This window comes from Pan paniscus, chromosome 15 (genome assembly GCF_029289425.2).
Source record: "Pan paniscus chromosome 15, NHGRI_mPanPan1-v2.0_pri, whole genome shotgun sequence".
Classification (NCBI taxonomy): domain Eukaryota; kingdom Metazoa; phylum Chordata; class Mammalia; order Primates; family Hominidae; genus Pan; species Pan paniscus.
The window spans coordinates 23,868,005-23,888,638 of NC_073264.2; the positions used below are offsets into that span (position 1 = coordinate 23,868,005).

General features: G+C 41.4%; 1 long non-coding RNA gene and 2 gene segments (V, D, J or C); 2 read left to right on the plus strand and 1 right to left on the minus strand.

The window, feature by feature from the left end:
* The window catches only part of LOC100994878 (T cell receptor alpha chain constant-like), a 349,562-nt gene that overhangs the window by 218,909 nt on the left and 110,019 nt on the right, over nucleotides 1-20,634 (plus strand).
* LOC130540797 (uncharacterized) overlaps nucleotides 1-20,634 on the minus strand; it is a 105,449-nt gene that overhangs the window by 42,661 nt on the left and 42,154 nt on the right. The gene's annotated exons all lie outside the window — the stretch shown is intronic.
* The window catches only part of LOC100995219 (T cell receptor delta constant-like), a 44,079-nt gene continuing 25,616 nt past the window's right edge, over nucleotides 2,172-20,634 (plus strand). The window contains 1 exon segment of the C gene segment in view: nucleotides 2,172-2,824. Within this exon segment, the coding sequence occupies nucleotides 2,519-2,824 (306 nt within the window).

Consider the following 20,634-nt stretch of genomic DNA (forward strand, 5'->3'; position numbering starts at 1 on the left):
TTATGGATTGAAATGTGTCCCCCAAGGGACACATTAACTCTCAGTACCTTAGAATGTGACCTTATTTGGAAATAGGGTCACTGCAGATGTAGTTACCTTAAATGAGTTCATACTGGAGTATGGTGGGCCCCTAATGCAATATGACTGGCATTCTATACGACAGCCAAGTGAAGACAAAGACACGCAGGGAGAGAAAACCATGAGACAGTGCAGGCGGAGACTGGAGTGATGCAGGTGCGAGCCAAGCCAAAGACCATCAGAGTTTCCAGCAAAACACCAAAATCTAGGAAGAGGTGAGGAAGGATTCCCCTACAGGTTTCAGAGGGTGCATGGCCCTGCTGACACCTTGATTTCAAACTTTCAGCTTCCAGAACTATGAAACAATACGTTTATATTGTTTTAACTACCCAGTTTGTGGTACTTTGTTAAGGCAGCTACAGGAAATTAATACAGAAGGGTTATGGGAAACCAAAAAGAAGGTGGTGAAACACCCAGGGCTGGCAACAAAGAACCGCTGCCATGCCAGGCCTGAAGCATGTAGGGGAGGAGCCTTTACTGAAACCTGCAGCTGTGGAAGAGGAGCTATAGCTTCCAGTGAAGGAAGGCACTCTCCTCCTTCCCTCCAGTCTCCTGAAGGTGTCTCCATTGGCCAAACCAAATGGGATGGAGAGCCGGTGGATGCTGCCAATTAAGGTCAGGCTCTTAGAGTAAGAAGTAGAGTGGATGTGCAGAGGCAAACAGACTCAGTCTCAACTGCAATGCCACTTCCTCTTCAGGGAAGCCTTCCCTGACCTCCTGACCAAACCTGGCCTCTGTAACATGCTCCCATAGTCCTTCTGCTTCTGCAGAATACTTATAGCTGCAATGGAGAGATAAATTATGCAAATTATTAAGTGATGACTGGCTCTCATGCTAGAACATAAGCTCCATGAAAGAAAATACTGTGTCTGCCATTCATCAACGGCAGACCCTGAATCCTCAGGGCCTGGCATATAGTAAGAATGACTAGGTTTTATAGGATGTGCCAAGAACTAAGCAGCCTGATAGAAAAAGGTCAAGTATTTAAGTCCAAACAGATTGACCTTGGCAACTTTCAAAGAGCTATAGACAGCAGACAGCATTATGTTCTGCTGGGGGACAGGGTTGCTGATGATATAATGTATAACATCAAAGAATGTGACCACCTTGAGTACTTGCTAATAGTCCTCTAAGAGCAGTAGGCAGGATGGACAGTTGTGCAAAGTGAGGCGAGGCAGAGGTGGGTGGGGAGAGCAACTACTATGGGGTCAAGAAACTTCATCTGCTCCTATCTGAATTTTTTTCGGGGCAGTCTGTTCCCAGTCACACTGGGGAACTTAAGAAAGCTTAGATGAGTCTTTCCTCCACTAACCTGGGAATGTAAGTCCTGCATCCACCCTCCAATATGGAAGCCACCTTTGCGCTTGCCTTTTTGCTTACCAAGTGACTCTCTTCCCAGCTTCTGCTGCACTCTCTAGTTCCCATTATTAATTTACCTGTTTGATTTCAAAATTTCAAAGATTGACCTTTAAACTCAAAAGTGGAGGTCCCAAAAATCCTAACCTCCCCTCTTTTGAAGTCCATGTAAATCTAGCCCATCATAAGTTGGGATGTAGTGGTGGTTTCTAAGTTTTTTACAATGTTTGGCTTTGTGTAATTTAACACAGGTAACCTAAGAACCCTTCAGAAAAGAAGCTAGATGAGCTCAATAAAGATCAGGAAACTCTGGCTCACATTTGGAAGACGATGTTTCATTGGATTGCTCTTTAACACATGGGTGAATCACCCTTATCCAACTTTGCCTAGAGGGAGTTTGCAGTGAACACAACAATCATTACAACATCTTCAGTCTTTGTGCACATACTATTGATCTCCTCATTTGGTGGTTCTTTTGATTACAGCTGTAAATGCCAATAATTCTTCTTGGTATGAACTATGAACATCACCACATAGTGTCTAACATGTACATCTAACCTGAAACTGGAACAACAATATCAAATTTAACGTCTAGGGCAGGAAGCAGAAACCCTATCACCAATTAAATAAGCTGCCTTAATCTCCTCTCAGTTGGCCTAACTTACCTAAACCGTACTATTGGTCTTGAAGGTGGCACTGTCATCCCATTAGCAGGCAGCAGGCCCTGCGAGCTTCCTGTGATCAGCTAGATTTCTCTGGGGAATGAAACAGCTGCTGATAGGGACTGACTTCCTCAGTCACAAGTGTTTCACAAGTGTGTTGGTTCAGAGGAGGGACCAGGCAGAAGGTGGTTGAGAGGCAGAGCTGCCCCTGAGTGAGCCATGCAGAGGATCTCCTCCCTCATCCATCTCTCCCTCTTCTGGGCAGGTAAGGCAGACCCCAGAACTTGGGCCAAGCAAGACTCAGCAGCAAAGAAACATCAAGTCTCCCAGGACCTTGTACTCATGGACTGTGCTCCTTACTCAATGACCTCAGCCCCTAGCCCTCACTGAGCCCCTCTCTTGTGTCTTTTCTCTCAGGAGTCATGTCAGCCATTGAGTTGGTGCCTGAACACCAAACAGTGACTGTGTCAATGGGGGTCCCTGCCACCCTCAGTTGCTCCATGAAAGGAGAAGCGATCAGTAACTACTATATCAACTGGTACAGGAAGACCCAAGGTAACACAATGACTTTCATATACCGAGAAAGGGACATCTATGGCCCTGGTTTCAAGGACAATTTCCAAGGTGACATTGATATTGCAAAGAACCTGGCTGTACTTAAGATCCTTGCACCATCAGAGAGAGATGAAGGGTCTTACTACTGTGCCTGTGACACCCACCCTGCTGCAGCTCTACTTCTGAGCAGCTCAAAAACCACTGACCAGGCGCAGTGGCTCACACCTGTAATCCCAGCACTTTGGGAGGCCGAGGTAGGTGGATCACGAGGTCAGGAGATCGAGACCATCCTGGCTAACACGGTGAAACCCCGTCTCTACTAAAAATATATAAAAAAAAAAATTAGCTGGGCGTGGTGGTGGGCACCTGTAGCCCGAGCTACTCAGGAGGCTGAGGCAGGAGAATGGCGTGAACATGGGAGGCGGAGCTTGCAGTGAGCCGAGGTCGTGCCACTGCACTCCAGCCTGGGAGACAGAGCAAGAGTCCATCTCAAAAAAAAAAAAAAAATTGCCATCCATGTAGAGCAGCAGTTCCAACAAGATCATGATTTTCTCTTGAATAAATAATTTAGGAAATAGGAACCAGAGAAAGCTAGTGTTCCTACCTTTCTTTCAGGCTCAGCCACTCAGCTTGCTCGTGCCCTCCCATGGTGCTCAGATAGGCAGCCCCCAGTGGGACAGAAGAGAGGAGAGATGGAGCCAAAGGAATGAACTGTAGCATCTACTGTGACAGTTTTCTTGGAGGCTCATAAAAGGTATGACCACAGAGCCACAGTGCTTAGAGTATAGCATAGATTAAGGAGGCACCTTACAATTTACAACTATGGGTGACATCCAGTTTTTCCCCAGCCACATGCCTCTGAATTTACATGTTCTAGAGGAAAAGGACTGGCAATGGGGGGAGGCTCCTCTCCCTCCTTCAGATCAAATATGTACACTACCTGTCATTTTGCCCAACATGGAAGGAAAGGCTGCATCTCTAGCATGCTCTATTGTTTTGATGATTACTGACTGGATATTTTGTTTTGCTTTGTTTTGTTTTCTTCATGAGACGGGGTCTTGCTGTGTCCCCCAGGCTAGAGTGCAGTGGCGTGATCATAGCTCACTGCAGCCTCGCACTCCTGGGCCCAAGCTGGATATGGTGTTTTGCTCTCCCTTTCTTCTCTATCTCTTTACTTCCACATGTGCTAGAAACAAAACGTTGAAAAATTGCTTCCACTGGCACTTCCTTATCCTTCTTTGGACAGCTCAATTTAACACTGCTCTTTTATCTTGAACAATGTGTTTTTCCAGATTTAGATGATTGACGGGGCTCTCTACTCCAAGGCTGAACCTGTGGCAGAAATCAGCCTTCCTTCTGTCCTCATCTAGAAAATCTACCACTTACCTTGTTAAATAACCTCATAAGAACTTGTGGTGATAGACATGGTCAGTGACTTGATTGCGGTGATAGTTTCACAGATGTACAGGCATATCAAATTCATCAGATTAGGCACTCTAAATGTGTACAGTTTATTTCACATCAAGTATACCTCAATACACTTGTAAAAATATTTGTTTAAACCCAAAATGGGTTTTTTAGGCTTCTTTGGACTACTTCAGGCAACGTCTACACAAAATGTTCTTCAACAAACCCCTCTAGTCAAATACCCTCTAGTCAAATATCTTCCACAGAAGTACAAAGAGGCTGACAGGGCTTGCCACACCTTATTTGGTTTCAGTCAGGGCTTTTCACTGTTTTGCCAAGTGTCTTCCCAATCCTCTCTCCTCTCATGATTCTGCCTGACCTTTCATATATATAATACATGTTATATATATATATGTTATAATGTGTCGTTGTTCCATGCATTTTAGTCATGACTGCCCCCATGAGCTCTTATCATTTATCTCCCCAAACAGCTATATTCTAAACCTTCAGAAAATCTCTCTTCTCTACTCTTCATCCCAAACTCACTCACTCTGACCTGATGCATGATCCCAACATAGGCCTGGAACCTGCCTTCTACTTTTCTGCCCCACCCCATTGGGCAGCTTCTTTGGTTGAATGGTCTGCAAGGCCCTGGATATTGGCTCTGCCCTTGGACAAAATCGGGTTCCCAAATCCCCATCCAGATACAGCACTCTGAGCTCCATGATCTTGGAAGGGGCTTGGACCCAGTCTTCCCCAGATGTATTTAAACAGAGGGCCTGTCATGATTCATCAAGCCCACTGCCAGCCACTCAGATCTAATTCTCCTTCTTTGAACAAACGATAGGCAAGAAGGTGGAGTGCATCTCCAACATGGAGAGGACACAATTATTCTCCCAGTTTGAAATCATGATTTGGAAAAAGAATGACATCTGGAAAACTGGTTATGCAGATGTCAAAGTTGTGGAGCCATGGTTTTATAATGCCTGCAAGATGGATTCCTAGTAAGACCCCCAGTGACTCCCTCTAACAGAGACTGGGAAGAGTGTCTCTAAGGAGAAGGAGGGGAAAAAATATCTGGACAAATCCATAAGACTGTATGTCTTCCGTATTAGTAACTAATATCTGTTGAGTGCTTACTGTGTGCCAGGCAGCATTCTAAGCACTTAACATGTGTTATATGATTAATCTTCACAACAACCTTAGTATTTACTTTCTATTCTTGTCCTCATTTTACAAATGAGAACCCCAAGGCACAGAAAACGTAAAATACTTGCCCAAAGTAGCATAGCTAGTAAGGGAGGGTGACAGATTTCAGACTCTTGATGCTGCACCAGAGGACACAGCATGTAATTTGGGGAGATGGGGGACCCATAGAGAAAGCCACCTTCAGGATGTGTCAGAACCAAGGGACAACAGGGGCTGTGCCCTCACCACCAAACCTGTTCCAACCATCTGTCAAAAAACCGGGACAACAGAACAATGGTCCCAAATGACCTCTCAAGTGTTTTCTAATTCTGAGATTTTGTGATCCTGACACAAGCTTCACACTGTCTTCTAAAATCATCTGCATCTCTTCATCTGTGAAATGGGGATAATAAGAGTTCTACCTTCACTGTGTTATAAAATATATAATTATAGAAAGTAAATAAATTGCATAGCATATAGTAGCTATTTAATAAATGTTACTTATTATAAGAAAAAGCAAACTGCAAGGAAGAATAATTAAGAAGAATGTGAACTAAATTACTGAGCACCAACAAAATGCAGCCACTTTACAGGTACGGACTCACTTATCCTATGACAACTCAGTGAGGTCATTATCATCCTTTCTGTTTTGCAAGTGAGGATACTGAGCCTCAGAGAGGCTGGACAGCTTGCTTACAGAAGCAGAGCCAGGGTCCGGATCTGACTTGAAGCCTGATTGTCCTGGCTGGGATCCTGGGCCGGGAGATGCGGAATTTCCTAAAGAAATACCTTACCTATAGAACATCTCAAGTAAAGGATGGCTGGGAACAGGTATGTGAAGTCTGGTCATCTTTGCTCATGCAAACATTGCTCTTGACTCCTTGGCCAGTTTCCAGAAGAAGGGATAGTAAGTGAGGTCTTCAACTCCTTCCCCCTGCCTCCTCTCCCCTGCTTTAAAACACCAATTGTAATTTCGGCTTCCAGGCTGTTCTCCCGAGATGGCTCACTCCCCTGACTGAAGGAAGACAGCTACTCCCCAGCCCATTGCCACTCACACTCCTGAGCACCACCCCTAGGTCAGCAGCTTTTCTCCCAGGGTACACCATGAGAAACATGAGAGACTGGCCCACATATTCCCTCCTTCTGATGCTTGTCAAAGGTAGTCTCTTGTTGGACTCCCTTAGATCCTCGGAGTGCTCATGGATTCACTGCCTTTTCCTCTCCTTTTCAGGGGCTTGCCTGGAGTGGAAACCATAGGGGTCCAAGGCCGGCATAATGAGAGCTAGAAAAATTCCCTGGGTTTCTGTCAGGTCCATAGAGTTGGTGACTTTACCACCCACATATATCTTTGCTGTCAAGCAAAGTGTGCAAGTTTGTCTCTTCCATTGTCATCGACTTATCACTTATACAGAGGCAGCAATGGGGCTTGAGATCTGACAACCACAATTCTCTGCATTCAAAAGTGAGCACACGGGTACCAGAAAACACTGCAGTGGATTAAGGTGCAGGAGCCACCGTGTAAAGAATAGAAATTAATTTCTAACTAAATGTCTCTGCTTTAGTTAGGGTCTTAGTCCACTGCAGTATCTTAAACAATACGTATTCAATGATAAATTTTCCATAATGACAAGGTGAACAAACTCAGAATCAAAGCTCCTTTCCTACTCTTCAATTCAACACATTACCCTAAAATATTAATTGAAATGATAGGATTATACAGCTTTTTTTTTGTCAGAGCACTTTATTCATTCTTTCAGTAAATACCATCTCTCATATCTGCTTAATTTTTCTCCACAGCATTTATCACTATTTGGCATGCCACATATTTTACTTGTTTATATTTTGTTGTCTGGCTCTCCACTGGAATACAAGGTCCTTGATGGCAGAGATGAGTTTTTGTCTGTTTTGTTCACTGCTTTAACTCCAGCACTTAGAATAACTTTGGCCCATAACAGACACTCAATAAATGTATTAAATGAATGAGGGAATGAAATACATATGAGTGAGTGCTACGTACCCTGCACTGAGCTGGATGCCAGGGACACAGTGGTGCACAAGGCTGGTGCGGACTCTGCCCTCTGAGATGTTCTCTCCAAGCCTCATCTACCCACTAAAAAAATGCTACTGACTGTAACAAGAGTTGATTATAGAGTACTCTGGAACACCAAATAACTTACTCTTGGAGAGCAGACATCGAGGCTCCTAAGTGCATTGGATGTTAGCAGGGGCAAAATGAAGAAAATAGTAGGCTTTCTCTTTTCTCCACCTTTTCTCTTTTGAGTCCCAAGGGCCCCAGCCCTGAGTCTGAGGCTGTCAAAGAAAAAGCGAAACACTTCTGTTTTATTTCACAAAGGAATTTCGCAACTCTTCTCTCCAAACAGACTGGCTGGGGCATGCTATTTCACAATGAAAAGCCACGATAACACAGTTTCCTAAACAAAGGAGCGATTCCTAACTCCCTCTCACTTTATCACCACTGCCACCAAATGATTTTGGTATTCTTCAAGAATACAGAATCCACTGGGTCTTTTTGGGCTTTTTAGCAATTTACACATCCACAAACACATAGGTTTATGAGTGGTAACAGCGTACATTCCAGTGCATGAAACACTGCAGGGATTCTCTGAAGGCGTGCCCTGGATGCTACAAGGCTCCAAGGCAACAGTCAGCCAGTGGAACAGTGTGCCACCCAGCATGCTCGACTTGATAGAAAAAAGACCCAGTGACAGGGCAAAGGAAGTCAAGCCAACATGCAATTGCTTGTATTAATTTAAATAAAGCCAGGTTCTCAAACTCCATGTTTAAATAAGAAATCTAACAGTCATAAGTTTTCTTTTTACCTGCATGCATATGGGAGAATAGGGAAAGTTTAAATTATCTTTCTGGCTTAAGGACAAAATTGCATGAGTATTTATAACTTTCAGAAAAAGAAATGTCAGTCTAAATATATTACTAGGGCAACAAATTATTAAGAAAAAAAAACCCAAAGTACAGTCTTTTGGAAATTAAAGTTGCTTTCATAGAATATAGCAGCATTCGCTCAGTAACAATTCATTAAGTACCTCGTATGTGCCAGACGCTTTTCTAGACACAATGGAAGCACAGCTCTCAGAATCTCAGGAGCTTATATTTCAGTGGAAATAAACACAAAATAAAATAAGTAAAATATATGTCAGATGGAGATAATTGCCATGGAGAGGAGTAAAACAGGCGGGGAGAGAGAGAGTGTTGTCAGCAGGCTTGCAGAAATTACAATTTTAAATCAGGTTGTCAAGAAGGGATACAATGAGAAGGTGACATTTCAGCAAAGGCCTGCGTGTAGGCAGGGAGCCCAATATTTGGAGTGTGGATGTTTGCTGGACTCCCTCTGTTAGAAATAACATTTTCATGCACATTCTTAAGACATAATCATACCAGCTTTTCTGTAGGTTAGGGAGATAAGGAGTCATTTTTTCTTTCTTATCTTGCTAAGAGCTCTTTCACAAGTAGTTCACACTTTCATTTTTCAAAATCAAGCGATGAAATGCCATTAATTAGCACAAAGTGTGTTGGGGAGTGGACGCGAGGGTTTGGCAAGGAAGCAGTCCTGAAAAGATCAAAACTTACAACATGAACAGGAAGATGACAGCACTGATTATTGACAAACGGAAAATGGGGCATGGCATTTTGAGCCCTTTGCCTTGATTCTCTCCCTAGTCACATGACCACATTCTGTGGACTGGTGAGTGTTTCTTCCCCAACCACAGGGATAAGAATACAAAGTGAGTGATGCATTTCTCTCACTGGTCCCCAGATGACTCCACTCTAGCAGCCCCGGAAAAGAACCTGCAGCCTCATCTATACCTGCAGGTTGATGTGCCTCCCAAAAACTGTCTCACTCAGTTGTGAAGCTGAAATCAATCATGTGTTCACCTCAGTGGGGTTCTTGGTTTTTCTTTTCTGGCTTCTCCAAAAAGCCAATCATAGAGAAACCTGAGGACTGTGGAGCCACTATGGAGAAGGCTGGAGTGCCTTTACCATCCCTAGCTCAGCTTTAGGGATTCACCCTCCAGGACCTCTGAGTGTGCTGGGATCACACGGCCTAAGGTAGGCCCTAGAGTCAGTTTCTGTCTTTACCTGCCACCTGACAGGAGTGAGAAGTTTTACTTAGAGGCAGTGAGAAGGGAAGTCAGCAGCCCCAGGGACAGTACGAAGGAGACACAGCCTGAGCGTGTGTTGTCAGAAGCTCTGTCACAGCGAAGGCCTCCTCGGGCATAAAGACCTCACTGTGTTTGCATAACACCTGTGTTATAATCGTGAGTGATCAATAAAGGATTAACTGCCTCAGTCGTCTAAGGAAATGAAGAAGGGTTTTATGCACCAAGTTCATAAATAAGGACACAGAAAAAAACCACGAAGGCCAGTGTAGCTGTCTCTGTACGTTGAAATTAGAGAACTGGTACAATAACAATAACCCACCTCTGTAGTAAGAATCAATGTAAAATCTTTGAGTTCATAGCTAGTCCATTTCTCAGCATCAAAACCATCATTTTGCTTTCTGTATGGAGGATGTCCACCCCCACATATGCACACTCAGAGTGTCAGAGCAATGAGAAACCAATTACCATCAGGCTCCACCTCTTTGGTTGAAGACGTAGAAACTGATGAATGAAGAAATTAAGTGACTTTTCCAACATCACACATATAGTGCAGACAGGTAAAGTGATATACTGTACTTCTGTCTCTTTCCTCCAATATCCTAGAAGTCAAGGGCTAAGAAAAGACAGAAAGGGTAAACCATGTGATCATGCCAAAGTGAAAGAAAAATGGCAGTGGAGTGTTCTCCACATTCCAGACAACTACCTTCTGCCACCTTCTAGGTGGCAGTGCAGTCCAGGTAGGTAAAGCGATATACAAAAATAAATAGCCTTAATCATTCACAAAAATATTAATGTGTGTCAAATTTAAAAACAATGAATTGCAAATTGCCCCTAACTTTGGCAAGATCCTTTCACCTACCTTAAAATGGACAAGTTTACAAATTTGGGCTATAAACTGCATATAAGTTTTTGTTGGTTTTTTTTCTTCCTTGAGACGGAGTATCACTCTTGTTGCCCAGGCTGGAGTGCAATGGCGCAATCTCAGCTCACTGCAACCTCCGCCTCCCAGGTTCAAGTGATTCTCCTGCCTCAGCCTCCCGAGTAGCTGGGATTACAGGCATGCACGACCACGCTCAGCTATTTTTTGTATTTTTAGTAGAGACGAGGTTTCACCACATTGGCCAGGCTGGTCTCGAACTCCTGACCTCAGGTGATCCACCTGCCTTGGCCTTCCAAAGTGCTACGATTACAGATGTGAGCCACCGTGCCCGGACACATATGAGTTTTTATAAGTAAGTTCTTTTAGTAGTCAAAAAAGCATAGGCTCTGGAATCAGAGAAAAATAGAATCACAACCCCTCACTTCATAGTTCTGTGACCTTGAAAAATGTTACTTTAACTTTTCTAACCCTCTATTCCCTCATCCATAAAATAAGGATAATAATTGCATAGAGTTATTATAATGATCAAATTAAATAATTGCTAGTAAGTACCTGAGTGACTACAAAGCAGAGGTGCTCAATAATACTAACTCCATTCCTTTCAGCACCCGATGGTCTGCAGTAGAGTGGTTTCACCCTCTACTCCAGACAGAAGGAGACAGAAAAGACAGAAAAGCTAGAATGGGAGAGAACATGGCCAATGACCACTAGCATTTTTCCAAACCAAGAAATCTAAAGTGCCTATCAGCACATTTTTTATAAAAATACCTCCTCAGGAATGTTCTTCCCACACAACCTCTCTAAATCCTTTCCCTGCGCTAATGATAGTGAAGGTCCCAAAGGCAAGACCATCACTGGGAGGTTCTAGCTCCCCAACAAGAGATGATGCCCTCATTGCCCTTCATTTGCAGAGATGAAGGTGACACAGGTCAATGTCAGCTTTACCAATAGTAACAGGGAGAGTAATTTTTTTTTTTGAGACCGGGTCTCGCTCTATTGCCCAGGTCGGAGTGCAGAGGCATGACCATGGCTCATTGCAGCCTCAACCTCCCGGGCTGAAGTGATCCTCTCGCCTCAGCCTCCTAAGTAGCTGGGACTACAGGTGTGCAGCACCATGCCTGGGTCATTTTTTAATTTTTTGTAGAGACAAGGTCTTCCTATATTACTCAGGCTGGTCTTAAATTCTTGAGCTCAAGTGATGCCCCTGCCTCAGCCCCCCAGAGTGCCAGGATTACAGGCATGAGACCTCACGCCCTGCATGAATGAATTTTTTACATCAAACCTTCTCCAACAAACTTGGTTCAGATGTCTGAGACAAGAGTTGCACAAAGGAGTCTCAGTCTTCAGAAAGTGCAGCCTTACCCAGCTTTATGGATGCTCTAGGACACATTTAATTCATGCATCCATTTAGGAATAGAGATCTTCTCCCATCCTTAAAAGGGAACCTATAATATTAATTACTGACCTGTGATGAGTCAGCTGTCCATCCTCATTTGGCCCATGCTGTCTACATGAAGTTAGTTTTCACTGTAGTGCTTGGCCAAGAAAAACCAAGTTTTTCTAAATGAATTCCAAGGATAAATAGCCTAATTCCTGTTCTTTGGCTTCTTCCACTAAAGAATTATAGGGACCTGATCTAGGGAAACTGGGGGGAAAAGCCAGGGAATGAGAGCCACTGTCTTGCCAGAAATGCATGTTCTGATGGGGAAAGATAGTTCAGGATATCTGCGCCAAATCACACATTGGAAAGAAGCTTTCTGAGATCTGAGGAAACTTCCACCTGCTAAAAAGAGCTAGCAGTCTGCTGGAAAGAAAAAAATTCATTCAGGTGTCAGAACTCTTACTCTTCACTTTGTGTGTGACTGTAGACAAGTCAGTTAACCTCTTTGCACCTCAGATTCTCATCTGTACAGTAAAGAGTTCACATTAGATTGTCTCTAAGTTTCCTTCAGCACTAACAAGCTGTGGGACATAGGAGATCAAATTTGAAAGATTCCTGAGATACAGGAGTATGGATTCCTGCAGCTGATTCCTTTATGTGACCCAGTAAGGATAAAATCGAAAAAAGGAACTAAACGAAATACACTCCTGATTAATCAAAGGGGATTGAAAGTCGTGGCTAACCTCACACCTACCTTGCATCACCTCCAGCTCACCTCCCTTGAGACACTCCTCCTCTTCTTTAATGCCTCATCATGATTCTCAAAAACTGTGATCACTCAAGGTTGAAGCTTTTAATCTCCCATGTATAAAAGGATATGCAAATAGAGTTCAGTTTCCTGTTGAGTCTCTGCCAAGGTCTTAGCCTGGCAGTTCTGGGAAAAGAGCCAAAGACCTCATATTTCTTGGCTGTTAACATTCTCCCATCTGTGCTCAAGTCAGCAGCCTAGGCTTCAGGCTGTGGTTTGTCTTTAGTCTTACACTTTCCCAAGTTTTCTGAAGGAACCCTTTAGAATGTTCCTGCAAGAAAGTAAGATAGAAGTGGCTCCCAAGAAACCAGACAGAGGATTATCTGGTTATATTTGGAGGCAGTAAGAAAAAGACCAGGAAGTCTATATTCCTATAGTATATAGCCACAGAATCCAATCTTGCAAGCTACTTGAAATGCTGATATTAATTAAGTCTTAGGCAGGGCTTTCAATAAGTCATCTGTGTCTCCAATATGGGATGTCCCACATCATGCATATGCACAGTGAAAAAAAGTGAGGTCCTTGGGTACAGTACAGCATTCAAAAATTAAAGATCTGAAAAACACAAGACATCTCAGTGTGCTTCCGGGCTGGAGGCTCTGCTAAACAACAGAAGCAGAGACCGGACTAATTGTCCCCCATGTCTCTTTGACTGAACTCACACAAAATAGAATCTACCATTTTTACTCAGTGCGGGGTACCCAGACTCAAGTTTACTGCAATGTTGTTACCAATATTCTAATGGAAAATTTTATATTCAGAGCTATGTTAAATTTGACCATTTATTGAACATGGAATTTCTACTTTTTCTGTAAGTGCCTTGTCTTACTTGTATTTCCCGGTATTTCCCTTCTAAAGCTAACTCCCCAAAGGGCTTTCCTGTATGTTCTCACTTCCATTACAAAGTCAATGTACAAGTTAATTTTTTAAATTTCTTTAGAAACCTTTATAAAGAGATTTCCTCCTTCATTTCTCTGTTATCCCAGGCAGCTGTCAGGAGCAAAGAGCTCAAGCCTGCACTGCCTTGGAACAGGACATCAGTAAAAGACACTCTCAATCTACTCAGAAGGCTGAGGTGGGAGGATTGCTTGAGCCAGGGGTTCAAGACCAGCCTGGACAACTAAGTGAGGCTCAGTCTCAAAAAAAAAAAAAAGATCTCAATATTATTGTTCCATACCCAGTCATTCACTTGGTGTTTTCTGCAGCATTTATTTATAAATATCTCAGTCTGTTCTTAATCCTTGAGCCTATATTTTTTAAAATCATACTTTGATATCTACTCAGAGTATTGATTCTCTTCAAATTTCCCACCTCTTAGTTCTCCTCCCACTCTCTCCCACCCTGAGCCTTACACCTCCAACAATGATGATTCTAAGACCATTTATATCTCAACAGGAAAGTGATGTAAAACGGGTCTCCTTACTCTGTTTTGGAGGGTTTTTTTGTTGTTGCTGTTGCTTGCTTCTCTGTCCCACCCCAAACTCATGTGTGTCTGAAATTTAGCACCACCTTGCGACGTTTGTGAGCATTTTTCTCAGAGCAGCATTTTGAGACTGAGCCTGAACTCCACTGATGTTATGACCCTTAAAAGTGTCTGGCTCCAAAAGACTCAGGAGTTCCTGCATAAATCCAGGTCCAGCTACTTCATCACTGTGACTTGTTATTGGAAAAGGTTGAGCTATCAACATATTGCTCCTGTAAAGGCTCAGAACTGAATCTTAGATTCTTCAGGATATTTGAGTCCTCTGAGGCTCCTGGGCAAAGACTCCAATGTAGCAGTTCTGTGAGCTATAAATGGGAGATATCCAGATCATACACCTTCAATGGAAGAAAAAGCACTGTCACCTTAGATGACTCCAACTCTGTAGTCTACTTTTGTCTTCCTAATATCATACCTCATTCTCCAGTGGGTTTATGGCAAGCCTCATCTACTCAGAAGTAACCAAGTACAAGCCAACACACTCTTGTGTTAGTGTGGAGGCCCAAAATGGCATAAGTGAATGTGACTCCAGATGAAAACCTTCCCCTCTCCAACACAAAGATGCCAAAGACTATGTATAAAGCAAGTCTTAAATCACTCTATATTTCCATTTGAATATATTTCCCCAGTTCCTATGCATTGCTTCTGCATACACAGAATTCAATGATAAAAATTGAGACTGTCTCCTAGATACAGTAATTAACTCAGCTATCAATGCCAATTGACTGTGTAGAGGGGAGACAATTTTGTACCAAGATTTACTAACCTCTATTTTAATGGAAAAACAATGGAAAAGCTTTCTTCCTACTATGACTCTCTCTGGATAAATTGCTTGCCAGGAAGCGTTAGGATAATTCTGCCATGACTCTTTGTCTTCCACACCCAAAGACATTTGGTCTCCATCACATATGGAGGAAGGATCTCCTTGTTCAGCAGTAGTTACACCATCACCCTGACACCCGCAGTCAGATCTAACTATACGGCTTGGCTAATAAACCTGGAGAAGCTCATATTCTAAGAAAAAAGTGGAGAGTGGTGGGACAGATGGGGCCTGAGTGCTGGGAAACTGCCCGTGCCCACTGCTGACTTGGTCTTCTCACCAGCTGCTTGATCTAACAGATGCATCTTCCTTATGAGGCACCAGAGAACCAGAATGTCCACATCCTGTGGTCCCCTGTACCCTTAACACCCCACATTTGAGTTCCTTTCCAATTCAGAAAACAAAACCTGCAGGCTTTGAGCCAATTTACAACAGATGTGGGTCACAACAACCAACTACCCAGGAAGCCTCCACCAGAACACAGCGTGAGAATCAGCTTCTTAGATATTCCCATACATGTGATCCCATCAATCATTTAACAACTGTCAAAGAGAAAGACTAGGAGACTTTCTCCAGAGCATCTCCAGGGATTTAATTCACTATGTTGGAAATTAAGAGATTACTACTAAGCCATAAGAAGGCTAAGACAGAGTTAAAGGAATTATTGGAAGGTTGGCATTACAACTTTACGTGTACACTAGGAAAATCTGCAGCTCTACCTGTAGCTTTGACATAATACCTTCCTATACCCTGTCCTTGCCCAACTGTGACTCCCATATCATGGTCATACCCTGGATAGGCCCCTCTCTGCATGTAGAGCAATGTGAATGGGGATTCTGCTTATCAGGATATCATCACTAGTCTGTGCCAGGCCTTGCAAGAATGTCCTTGTACTGCAACTATTTGTACCAGATGGTACCCTGGCCACCCCTAAGTGTGCAGACTTTTTAACTTTTTTCCCCCAAGAAAATGGTCCCTGATGTGCACTGCCTACTGAGTAAGGCTAAGAAAGATAGGAAGGAAGAGGACAAAGTGCAAGGAGAGAAACATTTTTGCAAGGAGAAAAATAATGATGTGGATGCAGAATATTTATCATGTGAATTCATATTAACCTGACTTCCTCAGAAAATGTCAGCGTTAGTATTAGAATGTGTATTTGCTTCGGAGCTCTGAAAGAAAATATGAGAATTCAAGGGGTGCTAGTGCAGAATACACACACACACACACACACACACACACACACACACTGTGCTTCGCTGTGGCTGGAATGATGCAGAGTCTTGGCAATAGTTCGGGAAGCTGCCAGCTGTCCGCCCATTGTAAACAGTGAAGTAGGTCATCTGTGGCTCCCCATCCTCATCTGTCTGGGCCATTTTCTTGGGCCCTCCTCCACATCCCATTCCTCATATGTTCTCATTCTATTTCCATCAAACCTCAATCTCAAGAAATGACCTGAAATCAATTCGTACTAATGTTTGAGTCATGAAAACAGAGAAAGGCTTTAGCTTCTCTGAGATTGGCAGGGAGGGTCGCTAGTGAGCATTGTATTTTCATAAAGATAATAGCCATAAGCTAAACACTGCAGCAACCACAGCAGAATTTTCCAAGCCTGAGGAACACTGCCCAAAATGAAAGACAGAGGTTTGTTCTCTCTTTGTTTGGAGGTTCAGTGTGGATCATACACAGAGAGTCTGGAGCCTCCCACAGTGGGCACTTCTTTTCCCCTGTCCAGGGAGAAGTCTAGCTGGAGCAGACAACCAGAGAGAACATTAGCCTGACCATGGGGAAAGGCATTGCGGCAGAATTAGGCCCAATAAAGGAAAAAAGATGCCTGGAAAGAAATTTCATTTCAATAGCAGGAATAGCTTTGTAAGAGCTGATAGCCATTCAACAGTGAAACAAGCATCCTTGTCAGTGGATGAGTTCGGTGGATGACTACACTGGGAAGGTTGTCTACATTGGTTGGGAGCTAAACTCAGTGAGCTCTTTCCCTCCTAGAATTCATTATATACTGTATGTATATGATTATATATACTCTGTGTATGTAATCGTGTATTACATATACTCCATATATGTATATTACATATACATATATTACATATACTCTGTATATGTAATCATACTCCATATACACATTTGTATCATTACATATTCAATTTTCCATGCTATTGGATATTTTTCCTAATCAATAATTTTAATAAGCTATGTTAATATTGTATCTAGAGCTACATTATAGTTTACTCAATCAGTCCTCTTCATGGTTGAGCATTTAGGCAACTTCTAAATTTTTCCTACTATGAAAATTATTATGATGAACACACCTGTACTTACAACTTTTTCATTATTTAAAGTCATCATATATGTATATGATGATTTGGACCCTCTTCCACGTCCCATTCCTTATATGCCCTCATTCTATTTCCATCAAAACTCAATCTCAAGAATATTTCAGTATATGACCTGAAATCAATGCATTCTAAAGTTTAAGTAATGAAAACGGAGGAAGGCTTTAGCTTTTCTGAGGTTGGCAGGGAGGGTCACAGGTGAGCATTGTATTTTAATAGCAATAATAGCCATAAGCTAAACACTGCAGCAACCACAGCAGATATACAAATGGTATATATACAAATATACAATTATACTTGTATAAATATATATAAACATATAATAAAGTAAGCTCCTATTTTCTTAATTAGAAGATTCAAAATTAAGAATTTTGTCCAACTTGAATATATAAAACTTTAGGGCTATAGAGAAATTAGCCAATTCTACTTTAGATGTTTTAATGTATTAATACAGTTAAACATACATATTTTAAAATTACATATTATATAAAATAATATATCAATTTTGAATACTGCTATTTCCTTTTAATAATTCATAAAATAACTTTAAATTCTTCATAGGCATTTCAAATCAATGTATTTGTCACCACTAGAGCCACTTTTTTATCCTCAAATATTTTTCCAGAGTATATGAAACTCACTTTGCTAAATTGAAAATTTAGAAGCACATTAGATTTAGAAACATAATTTTAAATTTTTCAATGATAGCACATTATTAATACCTACTTTGAGACACAATACATACTCACATAATATTAGAATCATTGTTTTGCCATTTATCCTGTAAGTGAATATTCATGATCTCCACAACAAAACATTTACTTTGATAGATTTGTTTAAACAATATCAAACACTTGCAGTCTTGAAGGCACTGGAAGACCCAAAAAATAGTTACTATGTTTCTGTTAAACTACTTAGTCATCTTTTTAACTAATTCTATCAGCTGACTGCCATAAGCATCCATGAGCTAGCATTGATTGAGATCATTCCAATGTGTCCTCACTAAACTGTACTTAACTGTTCAAAGCCAAATAATTAAGTGAAAGTATGGTAATATTGTTTTTCATAATTATTGTAAGGAATCAAATATAAGGGATTTCTTCTTCTCTGAGGATCATGAACCTTACTCCATGTTCAAATAGATATAGTATTTTTTCACAGTAAATTCCCCAAAGTGGAAATAGTCACTCAAACGAATATTTTTACTCTTTTGACATTAACCAAATGGCTTCCAATAAAAATCAAACAATCTATATTTTTACCAACATCTTGCCCACATTGGGAATGTCACCGTTTTAAGCAAAAGCTTTAATTAAATATCCATCCAAAAAATGGTTTGTTAATACTTTCCGGTTTTATTACTAGAGGGTTAAAACCCTCTTTCAAGTCTGATAATCAATGATTAACTTTCTTCATTTGTCCTTCACCCATCTGTTTTTTAGGTTGATGGTGTTTTACTTATTGACTTGTGTGATTATAATAATTTTGTGCCTGAGTTTTACAGCATTTAACCACAAAAACAGCATTGGTGAAAGGAGTTTCAGGGGTATTGTGGATGGCAGCGGGTGGTGATGGCAAAGTGCCAAGGAAAGGGAAAAAGGAAGAAGAGGGTTTTTATACTGATGTGTTTCATTGTGCCTTCCTACCACACAGGTTGGAGTGCATTAAGCCTTTGTCCAAAAACACCCGGCTGTGACCCGCTATGTATGTCTCGGCATTGGGAAGAGTCCTCTGAGTGTCATGGGAAAATAATATATGAGTTTTATTGCCCCTGTGTCCCAATTATTTTCTGTTTACTCCATGTTGGTCTACTGCAATAGCTTCAGAACATAAACAAATATCACCAAAAACGTCAGTGATGAACAATTCCAACCACACATTTCAATGTTTACTAAATATACCCATGGCACTGTAAAAAAGAATATAATGGAAGAGTAAAGGAATTGGGACTAATTGTGACTGAGTACCTGTATAGTAGGCTACACACTAGCTATATGATGAACCAAGAAGTTGAACCCAAATCTAACTAACTTACATAATCCCTTCCTTTAAAGAACTTAATGTCCAGTACAAAGCAAGTGTTCAAAAAAGTGTTTGTTGTGAATTGAATTCATTTCATTGGAATACAGCATGCTTGCAAAGTCCCAACTTCTTAAAATAATGTGTTTCTAAAGACCACTGGTCTAAAGAAAGACCAATGACCAAAGACCTTAGACCATTGGTCTAAGGACCATCTGGAAGCAGATCCCCAAGGTGAAATTCTGACGTTGAATTCCCAAATCTAACAGGTCATGTGCCTTGTTCTGATGAGAAAACTGTCGAATAAGGGAGTAGCAGTGGCATGAAGGTTGTTAGTAGGTAGCATAGGCCAAATGGCCCAGTGATGTGATGAAAAGTGCACTCCTCCAAATAAGACCCTAGTTACTAGAAAGTCACAAGTAGGTAAACAGATGCCGGGAGGGACAGTTTTTGTTGGATAAAGTCAGCAGAGAAAGGCTTTTGGAGGAGATGAATCCTGAGCTGGTGTCTACAGATAGTGACAGACTTAGTGCGACTAGGAATATTATGGAGAATGAAAGAATCTCCCTCTCCAACTAATGCCACCAAGCAGTCCCTTCACCCCAGAGCAAAGACATAACCTATCTCCACCCAAGTGAACTATGTATTCTTGAAATATATCTCCTTGGAACTAAACCATTTTTCTGTTCACTTCAAATCAACCAGTGTTAATACCATAGATCTGACAGCTTAGAAGGCCTGTGTTCTCCTTCACTCTTCTCTTGACCCTATGTGAGTTTGATTCAAGAGCATGGGGATCAGTCCCTTCTCTTGAATTACAATCACCAATCAGCATACCACGTCCAGTTGCTCTTTTTAAGTCTAGGAGAGCAAAAACAATGCACAGGTGAAGAAAACTATGCCTAGGCCTCATCCCTAGGTTGTACAAAGTAACTGAATTTATGGCTTCAAGGACAGAATAAATCAAATAAAATCAAAGAAGCCCATTTTCAGGGAATAGAAACAATTCACAGAAATAACACCTTGAATGAAATTCTCATTTTTAGTGCAGAAATGGAACATAACATTCTTAGATTACTTGCTTTCTAAAAGTGAATATTCTTTAGGTATTACTTTTTCAACATTGATGAGTTTACAACATTTCTTTTTGCATAGCAGACAAAACTGTGTAGGCATTCACAGTTACAGAAAGAAAAAATATGACTAGCTTCCTGCTTCACACAAAGAAATCATGCAAAAAAAAAAATTTCAAGCCAAAAGAAAAAAAAAGTTTTAAAACATTTTAAAGTCTCATATTACTTGCTGGCTATAATGGGAATGTGTAACTTTGTGAAGATGTCTGTAGCCATCTTATTCTAATGATCACTTATCTTTATCAAGCCATTATGTCCATCTTGACATGATGCAATACACAGGGCATAACATTACCTACACAGTATTTCTGACATAAAATAAATAAATAAACTAAAACTAATCAAACTTTTAGTTCTAACAGGAGACAGGAAGCTAGAAAAGC